This window comes from Ursus americanus, chromosome 13 (genome assembly GCF_024610735.1).
Source record: "Ursus americanus isolate L20-20 chromosome 13, mUrsAme1.1.p, whole genome shotgun sequence".
Lineage (NCBI taxonomy): Eukaryota > Metazoa > Chordata > Mammalia > Carnivora > Ursidae > Ursus > Ursus americanus.
This window is the reverse complement of record NC_142139.1, coordinates 64,020,048-64,032,178: the sequence shown is the minus strand read 5'-3', so window position 1 is coordinate 64,032,178 and position 12,131 is coordinate 64,020,048. Positions and strand designations below refer to the sequence as shown.

The 12,131-nt window shown below is 38.5% G+C and overlaps 1 protein-coding gene across 1 annotated transcript in view; it reads right to left on the bottom strand.

Moving 5' to 3' along the window:
- INTS9 (integrator complex subunit 9) overlaps window positions 1-12,131 on the bottom strand; it is a 104,193-nt gene that overhangs the window by 34,570 nt on the left and 57,492 nt on the right. The window contains exons 7-8 of the mRNA XM_045773969.2: window positions 3,883-4,003; window positions 2,938-3,072 (exon numbers count right to left, since the gene is read on the bottom strand). Of these exons, the coding sequence (XP_045629925.1) occupies window positions 2,938-3,072; window positions 3,883-4,003 (256 nt within the window). The remainder of the gene's footprint in view (window positions 1-2,937; window positions 3,073-3,882; window positions 4,004-12,131) is intronic.

The following is a 12,131-nucleotide window of genomic DNA, read 5'->3' as shown; positions in this document are numbered from 1 at the left end:
GTTAAATGACTAAGAGAGAAACTGATAGGTTTAAGTACACTTATTGAGAAGCACAGAAGGATGGAAACAAATGAGATAAGTATTAAAAGAAAAGCAACAGAGTAAACCCAAAGATGGGAGGAAGAAAATAATAAAGGGCAGAACAGAGAATGAAAATACAACAAAAACAATTAAAAGCAAAAACTTAGTCTTTGAAGAAAATCAGTAATGCGGACATACTGATCAATTTATTCCAGGAGTGTATTTTAAAAAGAATAAACTGTGATCAAATAAGACTTATCCCAAGACTACAAGGACAGTTAAATGTAAAAAAAGCTAATATTATAATTCACTACATTAATGGTCTAAAGGAAAGAAATCACATGATCATCTCACAGACTCAGAAAAAGCATTTGCTAAAGTACAGCATCTACATTCGATTTTTAAAAATCAGAAAATTGGGAACAGAGGAGAAACTTCTTAACTTGATGGCTAAAAACAAAAGAGTAAGCCATTCTATTTAATGAAAGAAGCTACAAAAGCATTCCCTTTAAAATCTAGAAGAGGCAAAGCTGTCACTGTCATCACTTGTTTACCCAAAACTAGAGTACATAGTTGTAAGCCAGGAAAAGGAAAGAAAAGATAAAAGGACTGGAAGAAAAGTGACAAAATTGTTACTTCTTTGCAGATAATATTACCATCAATAAATAGTAGAATATAAGAATTCAGTATGTTATTGAATATCAGATCAATCACAAAAATTAATGAGCTGTTCTGCTCAGTAAAAGCTGGCTCTCTCCTTCCATTTGGGATGCTGTACTTTTGTGGGCCTCAAATCTCCTCTAACTCTCCATTCTTATTCAAGATCATTTTTTTTCCTTCCACTTTGTATTGGTAAATGTTCCCCATAGCTCAGTCTTTCCCCTTCAGCTCAATTTTATTTACCTACTTTAAAAAATATGATGCTCCTCCAATTTGTCTCCAGGTTTGCTTTCACATCCAAGCTCCAGTTCTATATTTTCATCTGTCCCCCGTGTTCACTCAAATCCCTATTCATCACACCCACTACCCCCTCCGAAAACCAGAACCTCCTCTGCCAACTCCTCCTTGTCACTGGATTAGTGTCATCACCACCATTCTCATTCTCACTATCACCTAAGCATGAAATCTTTGTATTTTTCCTCCCTTGAAGACAGAAAGCATTCAATACGTATTTGTTGAATTAAAGACCTGCCAATGTTTTCTCTGTCACTCCATTCTTACCATGTCAAAGCCCCACTCCCCTTGCTTATTAGCTTATTAGATCACTACAGCAGCCAATTCTTCCCAGCTGGGGAGGTCCCACTCAGGTCAGCAGTTGGGCTTTTCTGTAAAGTTTAACTCTAAAGCAGAACTTTGCTGTTACAGTATGCAAGCAGCCATACACAATCCGTAACTAAGTGGATGTGGCTGCACTGCAATAAGACATTATTTACAGAAACAGGTGGCAAGCCAAATTTGGTCCATGGGCTATAATCTGCTGACCATAATCTGCCAACCTATGAAGCTGACAATTAAGTTTTTCCAAACCTAAACTTTTGTTATCCCTGCTAATTCAATATAGAATCCAATTACCTGGGTAAAAGAAAATCTAATTCGTTATCTTTTTTACATACAACACTGATTGCCAGCTAGAAATTAAAATTAATTACTTAGGTATGTTACTCATTACTTTCAAGACTTTATTTTCCCTTTAAATTTACGAACCTTGGAAGCATAATTTACTGGAAATTACATCAGGAGTACTGTAAAGGCTTTGATCTAAGCAGGACAAATCGGAAGAGTTGGCAGCCAAGTAATCTTTCTGTCTTTTACGGAAGAATATATCAAGAATGATAGAAGCCGCCACTAAAGTATTTTGATTCAATGAAGCAGGTTAAGATGACATTGATGGGCTCTTGATTTCAATAAGCAGGAAAGGCCCAGAATCTGCTAGCTATAGGAAAAAATAGCAACTTGTCCCTTCTAGACCTTGAGATGAAACTTGATTATAAGAGAAGGTATGAAAAAAGGCAATACAAAGTGGTAGCTCAGATGCAGCCTCTTGTTCTAGACCTACAGCAGTCATTTTCCCCTTCATTTTAAGATAGGATATGGACTTCCCCAAGTTATCTACGTAGGTACCCATCCATCAGGTAACTATCTAATCTTCTCTGCCCCTCCTTTACAAACATGGAAAGAATCAGGATTTATGAAATGAACAATAATACCTAAAAAGGAATAAAGAATACATTTATAATAACGGTTATATACTTAGCTACTTGCCCAATAAGACTGTTAACGAGTGACCAACTTAAATCTTCCATCTACACATTACAATAAAATCCAGGGGTGCCTGGGTGGTGCAGTCAGTTGGGCGTCTGACTCTTGGTTTCAGCTCAGGTCTTGATCTCCAGGTTGTGAGATCTAGCCCCGCATTCAGGGTTTTAAGATCGAGCTTGTGCTCAGCATGGAGTCTGCTTGAGATTTTTTCTCTCTTTCCTTCTGCCCCTCCCGCTCATGCTCTCTCTCTAAAATAAATAAGTAAATCTTTAAAAATAAAGTAAAATAAAATTCAAACTTCTCATCATGGTCTACAAAGTTCCACATGCCTGGCTCCGCTCATCTCATGGACACCCCTGCTGACTATTCTCGGCATGCTGCAACCACAATGGCCTCTCTGCTCTTCTGAACACAGATTCATGAGCTGGATTTTGCCTGTGGGTCGCCACTGATTCTCTAACACCTAGATGAGTGCTTGATACATAGCAGACCCTCAGTAAAGAAACAATTAACAACAAAAATGAAAAAAAAAAAAAAAGGATACATGTAGAAACCAAAATTAGGAAGATTTAAAAACAACTGATGATACTCTGGATATATTGTGAATTTGGGTTAAATAACCAAAAAACTGAGTTGTTAAAAGAGAATTAGAATTACCTGGGGATGTGTGGTAAGCAAGGAGGATCCAGAAACATACGATACTTTCTCATAATGGGACTGGATAATCCAGTTGGAGCTTCCAAGGGCATAGCCTGAGCTTAGCGGGGTCACCTGGACTGCACCAAAAAGCTCCTAGAAAAGAACCACAGTAAGAACATGTGATGAGCTTTCAACAGTGCAGTCACACCAGCTAAGTCTTTGCAGGAAAACCCCCCAGAAATATCCTTGTTCACTTAAAGAAAATTTAAAGTAAAACAGAAAGTATAAAGTAAAGCAAACAAACAAACAAACAAAAAAACCAATGGAGGCCATCTGGCAGACCCACAAAGCAATCCTACAGTCTTGACTTGCCCCCTCTCTGAGTTTCAGCCTATCCACGTGTACCAGGCACCCAGGCCTCTCTCATCAAAAGACAGAGATGACAGATTACCAGAAAGACCAAAGAGAAAATTACTTGAGTTTTCTTTTTGTTTTTTTACACTAGGCATCAATCTCTTGGTCATTCTATACCGAGTGGCTCTGGACACAAGTTAACAAAAATGGGAACCCTTACTATCAGGTCGGAGTTCAAAAGTTATACTTGCCAAACTGCTTCTTGATCTGTTCTATGCTGTTTCCTATTTCACTTGTCCCAAACCTATAAAGTTGCACCCACTGTTCTAAAGTGAACAGGATGAGATGATTGTTAACGATCTCCTGATCATTACAAGCTGGTCAAGAGAAAGCTGGCTACTGCTGGGGAATGCGAGTGTTAGGAAAGAACACCGACATGAACCTGGAGGATGGAGGATAACAACAGATGCTCTATCTTTTTATGTCATACTAGGTACAAGATTCTCCGTGCCTGAATGGCTAAAGAAAGGGAACCATAAGATCTTCCCAAAGGGTAACAATATCAATCGAAAGCATTCATGCATCACTTAAAATCATATTAACACTCACAATTTTCTGAGAATATCCCACCAGCTGGATTTTGCTAAGGGCAGAGTTCACCTCCTGCATCGTATAGCATCTTCTCCAGGTTGATACTTCCACTGCGTCCTTGAGTGGAGAAGGTAACAGCCTGTAAATGCATCACAATGCCAACTTTTTATGTTATCAAGGATTCCTTTCATGTAATTTTTCCATTTCATCTAAGCTGTCCAACTTACTGGCATAGAATTATTTATAGGATTCCTTTATAACCATTTTTTTTCCCATAAGGTTGGTAGTACTGCCCCTTTCATTTCTGATTCTAGTAGTTTGAGTATTCTCTTTTTTCCTCATCAATCTAGCTAAAGGTTTGTTAGTTTTGTTGATCTTTAAAAAAAAAAAAAACCAACTTTTCTCTCTTCTTTTTCTATTTTCTATTCTGTTTATCCAGCATATAACTGGATATTGTGGGTTTTTTTTCTTTTTTTCTTTTTTAAATCTAGTCTGATCATCTCTGCCATCTAGACTATTTAATCCACTCACATCTATTATTGATACAGTTGGATTATGTTTACCAATTTAATTTTTGTTTTCTCTATGTCTCACATCTTTTTTGTTCCTCTGTCCCTCCTTTACTACTTACCCTTTGATACTAAGTGAATATTTTCTGATGCATCTTTTAATTTCCTTCACGGTTTTTCACTATATTTTTCTGAGTTATTTCTTTAGTGGTTGTTCTAGGGTTTATCATATACATCTTAACACAGAGCATTTCTATATGAAATTTCAAATTCTCTTTCCTGTTCATGAATGATAAATGAAATACGCTTCATTCACAGGCCTGCAAAGCTATATAAAAGGACTGAGCTAAACATAGTTGAGGCTTGGCATAAAGGAGGAAAATAAAACACAATTTGTGACTTTTCTGATCAGCATCAGGAGCATCCCTTAAAACAGGCAAACAAAACTCTGTTATTAGAAAAACACGGTGTCATTTGCTCTAACAGAATCAGGAATAGACCTGGGAGAGTGACTTCCCTGAGATTCTCTGTTTAAATAGGTCAAGGAACTCTGATCAACTGAAAGTGTGCATTAGCTCTGCTCTCTCTCTCCTGAAATACCACTGAACTAGTAAAGGGCTTTGCACACACACATTAAGACAAAGAGAATGAGAGAAGAGGCAATAGCAACAGCATTTTAGAAAGTGGAAAGTAGGGGCGCCTGGGTGGCTCAGTCGTTAAGGTTCAGGTCATGATCCCAGGGTCCCGGGATTGAGTCCCGCATAGGGCTCCCTGCTCAGCAGGAAGCCTGCTTCTCCCTCTCCCACTCCTCCTGCTTGTGTTCCCTCTCTCGCTGCCTCTCTCCCTCTGTCAAATAAACAAATAAAATCTGAAATAAATAAATAAATAAATAAATAAATAAATAAATAAATAAATAAATAAATCACTGAAGTGTTTAAAAAAAGTGGAAAATAAAAAGACAAATAACTGATTTAGCACACACAGGAAAGTTTAATTCAAATTAATTTATGCTGCAGAACCCACAAAAAGCTCAGCAAGCTGAAACAATACGCATGTCTGGAAGTGAGGTTGAAGGTGAGCCTAAAAACAAGGGGATTTTTTGGAAAAAAAGAAAAAATACTGATAAGAAATAGAACCTTACGGTTCTCTTCACCTATTCCAGATAGCTCCAAAACTGCCTTTCCCCTCCCAGGCATGTTGTTAGAGGTTATCCTCTGGAGAAATTAAAAAAAGTCTAGACTAGGGGAAACCATCAACTAGAGGCAGCTTTGTTAATAAGCAAATGTTTATATTTCAAGAGTAACAATTTTCTTCTCCTCATATGCCTCCCAGAACACTATCAGTCAGGCTTATATCCCCCGGGGTAGGTGACCGGAAGAAACTTCTCTGAAAAATTTGATCAGCACCAAAGAAAAAAATCAACTAAAATATACTCACACTGAAGGTTTCATGATAAAATGGCCCAACCAGATCACATTATGGTAAAGTCTAGAATTCAACAAGACTCAACTCATGGCACACAGACTTTCTAATCAGTTTTTTACTGTCCAACTCCTAAACATGGGCCAATAACCAAGGATCACCATACATACTTGAGGGAAGTCTCTAAAATGATAAAGGCCAAAACAAATGGAGGAAGGAGGAGATGAAATAAATTAGGCTGGTAGAATAAAACTAAAAAATACTACCATTACTACCCTTAGAGAGATAAATAAGATAGAATGTCTAAGAAATGAGAAGTGACTTCTATTTAAAAAAAAGAGGAGCTTTAAGAGAATAAAAAAACTCTTGGACATAAAAATATGACAGCACACAGACAATGAAAGCATGCCAACGAAACCTGTCAAAATTCCAAAATGAATTAAAAACATAAAAAAATTATCTAAGACACAAAAGAGTTACATAAAAATCAGAAGAGCTTCAAAACAAGGTGGTAGAACTTAATAATTAGAAATTTTAAAAATTTATTCAGAAATGAAGATTAAACTAATAGAAATACAAGAGTGGATAAACACACAACAGCTAATGCCATAAGAAGAACATAGGAAGAAAACATTAAACACTAAAAAGGTATGAAGAGATAAAAAGAATTTGAAAGAAAGTGGCAGATAATGAAGACAGGGATGGAAGAAGCAACACACAGAGAAAAGGAGACCCTAACAGAAATCCAAGCAAGGGAATAGAACAAATACTAAAAACTCTAATTGCTAAAATAAAAAGAAGCCTGAAATTACATACTGAAGGGACACATTGCATACCTGAGAATACTGACCCAGAAGAACCAACACCAAATATATTCTGGGAAAATATTTACACTATAAATAAACTTTTGGGCAGCTAGGCGAAAAGAGCGAGTGACTTACTAAGGAAAAAATATGATACCAGAGTTTCAACAGCAATGGTGTTTTACTCAAAGAGACTAAAATATTTAAGACATTCAAAGAAAGAAAATGCAAGCCAAGGATTATACAATTAACAAAACTGACTTTCAAGGTTACAGAGCACAGACAATTATTAACTTGCAAGAACTCAGGGAATATTGTTCTCACGATCCCATCCTGAGATATCTTCTGAAGAATACGTTTCAGATAACCTAAATGACTACAGGAACATTGACACATCAGCTGGTAGTGAGCTTGAAACATATAGTTATGTAGAAGTAAGACCAAATGAAGATTAAAAGAGAAGAGAGGATAGTATGTAATGGCTGTATGTTCTGATAATATAAATATAACAGGAGCATGAAAAAAAAGGGGAGGAAAATACATATGCTCTTTCCTCCAAATGATGACTTAGAAACAACTAATCCAGGAGTAATGAGCATTGTTAGCAACCAGAGTGGGAGCTTAAAATTCCATTTTCCACTAAAAGAATACAGAGTTTTTTAGGGAAATGGATGATTCCAGATTTAGGGCAGGGAATGTACAAGAGGAGTCTTAAACATCCTGTTACAGTACATAGCAAGGAAACAATCAAAGGGTACAAAGGTCACAATAAAAGGACACAGGGGACAGCATGAAGAGGCTCACTGTCTAAAGATGGGATAATCTGAGCTGCAAAAAAGACAATATTGCAATGGGTCAAAATCCATGATATGTGTGTCAGAGTGGGTTGTAATTAGACTGGGACACAGAGAGGGGCTTTTGAGTTACTGAAAATATTCTATTTTAGACCTGGGTAGCAGTTATAAGGATTGTTGCTTTATAACATTTATTAACTATACATTATTATTTTTTGTTTTATATTACAATAAAAAGGTTAATTTAAAAAATAAAAAAAATTATGCCAAAATAAGAAACTATGACAGCAGAAATGAAAAACTCCTGGATAGGTTGGGAGGTAAACAGAATTTCTCAGGCAGAAGAGCAAACAAAAACAAAGAGATGGAAAAGAGGACAGAAAAAAATCTGAGTTCCAGTCTAGGAGGTTGAACATCTAAGCAGTGAGAGTTCCAGAAAGAGGGAACACAAAACATGAGGGAGAAAAATTTAAAAACTAAATATATTAAAATGAATAAATAAATAAAAATAAATAAATAAATAAATATATATATTTTGCCAAAATTGAAGTTCATTTTTTAGACTGGGGGTCAGCAAACATGTTTTGTAAAAAAGCCACAGATATTTTAAGCTCTGTAGACCACGGTCTGTCATAAAACTTGACTTATAACAACTGTGGCAGGCCAGATTTAGCCCATTAAACAGGGGCTTGGTCACAATTGGAACCTCTGTTCTAGATAATGAGGACCCACTAAGTACTCAGCGCATGAGTGAAAACTATCCTTTACTAAGACACAGCATCATGAATTTAGGGAACAAGAGGATTCTTAAAGTTTCCACAGAGGATTAAGTGGGATACATACCAAAGATCTAGACTCAGAATAGTACTGGCCTTTTCAACGGCATTTCTGGAAGCTAGAGAAAAATGTATCAAATCTGGATTTCTATCCATTGGAGGGTGAAGGTAGAACAAAGGCATTTTAGACATGCAGGGTCTCAGAAAACTGACCTCCCATGTACTCTTCCTCAGGATGTGCCCGGCAAAATGAAGGCACAAACAAGAAAAAGACCCAGGAAACAGAGCTTCCAACAGAAGAAAGGTGAAGATATCTTCAGGATAGTGATGAAGAAAATCCTAAATCTTGAGCAGCAAGCTCAAGAACAGCTGGGATCAGGCTGGGGAGAGAGAGGAGGCTCTGGGAGAGGATTTCCAGGAAGATAAAATTGTTACAACACCCACTGAGTTTGAACACACTGAGGAGAGATCTGTACAAATGGCAGAGAGGCTGGAAACAAATCAGTAAGAAGTACATAAGAAACGAAGCAAATATGCAAACAAGATCATCATTAACTCAAGGGAAAACAAAAAGTTGTGCAAGAAAGAAAAAATAACCCTAACAATGTCATGTGGCCAGTGAGTTGCATTTATAGTCATAATAACGTAAATACCAAATAGAGGTTTAGCTAACCTAGCACATAGGTCACGTTCCAATTCTCTTCATCTGTTTCTCCAGCAACAAAATACTAATAATTCTTCTCTTTACTTTCCGCATAAACAGACATATGAAGATTTTATTTCACTTATCTGTCCTATGTACACTGGATTGGTTTAGGTTTTACAATATTTATTCAATAAATATTTAGCCCCGACTATGGCCATAGCATTGAAATCCTGTAAGGGATATTAACAGGAATAACATAAAGGCCTCTGCTCTAAGGAGCTTAAGTCTAGAAAATTTTTACAATGGTACAAGGCAATAAAGAGATGTCAAAAGCCCTGAGTCATCCCTGCCTGCAGACTTGCCCTTCCCTCACAGAAGGGTCTAAATGATATATTAAAAATGCAAATCTCAACACACACACACCCTCTCCTCCTTCACTATAATGGCTTTCCATTAAATTCAGTTTAAAATCCAAGGCTCTTAGCATGACTTTATAAGGCCCTTCTTTATCTGGGTCCTGCCTCAGCCTCTGTTCTATATACTGAGCTATAAGCAGCTCTCTTGGTGCCAGGCTCCCTGAAGCCTGTAACCCACCCCCTATTGCCTTCTTCAGATTTCGTGTGGACAACACTTACACCTTTAAAATCTAGACCACTTGTCACTTTTTCTCAGGTCTTGTGTCAGCAGTCAAGGCCAGGTGCACATTCTGTGTGCTCTTTGGGAACGTGGACTGACTGTGTATCAGAGACAGGTGAGTGGCACAGAAGGCCCCTCTGGATGGCTACCGGTGGGGGCTGCTGCTACTGCTTCTCTTCTTCTTCCACATTCCTGCTGACTCTCTGCCAATGGCTTGAGGAAGGAGAGGTTTCTCTCCGAGGCACAGGATGGAAAAAAACAGGCTTTATAGACTTGTCTGCACATAAATTCCAGTGTTACCTCTTCACCTCAGTTTACTCATTTGTGACACAGGGAGAGTAGCACCTTTCTTTTAGAGTTGTTCTGTGAGGGGTAAATGACATAACGTATGTGAGTGTCTGGCATGGAACAGATGCTGAAAAAGATGGTCTCTAACCGCCCCCCCCCCCATATGCAGCCAGCACAGCTCCAGGAGTATATGCAGTTTCCCACAATACCATAGTAAATAAACTTCAACTCAGGATGAATTACTTCAATGAGCAGCAATGACTTTGAACTTGAGTGGCCCAAGCACGGCTCTACACGGTCTCAAGGAAAAACCTAAGCTACTCTTCTGCTTTAGCTCCTCCTTTAAATTCCTCGGGATCAGGGAGCCCCAAGGTTTGGGTCCCCTAGAGCTGACCTTCATTAAAAATAAAGACTTCTTGGGCTCCTGGGCGGTTCAGTTGTTAAGTGTCTGCCTTTGGCTCAGGTCATGATCCCAGGGTCCTGGGATTGATGCCCGCATCGGGCTCCCTATTCATCAGGAAGCCTTCTTCTCCCTCTCCCCCTGCTTGTGTTCCCTCTCTCACTGTCTCTCTGTCAAATAAATAAATAAGATCTTAGAAAAAAAAAAAAATAAAGGCTTTTTACTCTGGGCTGGGTGGGAGCAGAAGGGTTTCTTAACTTTATGCCAGAGCTGGAAGGCTATTATGGGAGTGGCCTGAGAGGGTGGGGAGGATGATACATAACACCTGCAGCCCAACCACATCTTTCAACCTTGTTGAATTTGTCTGACACTGCCCTCAGCTGTGCCAAGCTGCTGCAACTGAGTCACCTCTGCTAGAGGGTGAGCAAAAAGTCATACACAAGGCTGGAATAGACCCCCTCCTCCCTCCCTCCCTCCCTCCTTTCCTACCTCCCTAGCCCCTTTCTCTTTCTTTTTTAAATTCTTTATTTAAATTCAATTTAGTTAACATATACTGTATTATTAGTTTTAGGGGTAGAGTTTAGTGATTCATCAGTTGCATATAATACCCAGCGCTCATTATATCAAGTGCCCTCCTTAATGCCCGTCACCCGATTACCCCATCCCCCTCCCACATCCCCTCCAGCAACCCTCAGTTTGTTTCCTAGAGTTGCTTCTTTTATGGTTTGCTTCCTTCTCTATTTTCAACTTATTTTATTCTTCCTTCCCTTCCCCTATGTTCATGTTTTGTTTCTTAAATTCCACATGAGTGAAATCATATGGTATTTGTTTTTCTCTGACTGACTTATTTCGCTCAGCATAATACCCTTTAGTTCCATTCACGTCATTGCAAATGACAAGATTTTATTCTTTCTGATGGCCAAGTAATATTCCATTGTATATATTAGACCCACTTTCTTTACTATGGACTTCCTTCCCATCCCTTGACAACCAGTACTGCCATTACCCAAACAACACCTGGGCTTTACTTTCTTCCCTTGATGGCCCTTCCCAGCATGCGCTCCCTGCTTCCCATGTAGGAAAGTGTCCTACAAAAATTAAGCAGATTAAAATCTGGAGCAGTCTTTCTCCAAATGAGGCATTTGGCTCATATTTCCACTCTCTGTTAGAGATTAAACAATCATATATTCAACCTCCAGAATAAGCCAGTAAATGCTCTGAGCCCTTGGTAAGGGAAAAAGGGAAGCTGATGAAGAAATATTTACTGCTTCTGTCTTCAACAGTCCAAAACCTACTTCTAGAGAAATTACTGGAGTGTTTCAGGTAGGGAAACAACTTCCTTAAGCAAAGCAAAGGACTTGTGAAAAATTCAGATGTATTTCAACTTAGATCTTTTCTCCTCTTCCCTTCGGGGTAAATGGCATAGAGATAATAAATTTATGTTCTGGAGAAACTAAAGAAAGCATCTGTTTATAGAGAAACATTCATGATGATTTTTAACAACCAGTTTAGTAGAGCAGTGTTGGAGAGAACAGCCTTGTTATATACAACAACAGAAACAGCATATGTTTTTATTCCATTATCATATTACTCACATAGTAGTATCTTTTCTCATTTTTGTATCCTCAGCACTGAGTGGTACCCAACACAAAGGACACAATATCTGTTCATTTGTTGCCCCAGGAAAGGTAGGAACCAGTAAGCCAATTATTAACAACTTCTGTCTGCAGTGCACCAGTAAGTTTGATTAGAGGTGAACCTTATGACAGTGTGTGAGGAGGTGAAAACTTTAGGGAGGAACCACCCAATAAGCCAGAGGAGGAAGGCTGTGCAGGTCCCAACGACTCTGGTCTCAAACTCAGTGTAGGGTTTTGTGGCTGGCAGCTCCGGACATGGCTCCTAAGGATCCCCGCCTTTTATATTCATCCCTTTGTGTAGTCCACTCCCCCGGAGGGTGAGCTGAACCTGGGGTTTTCTGTTAGTGAAGAGAATA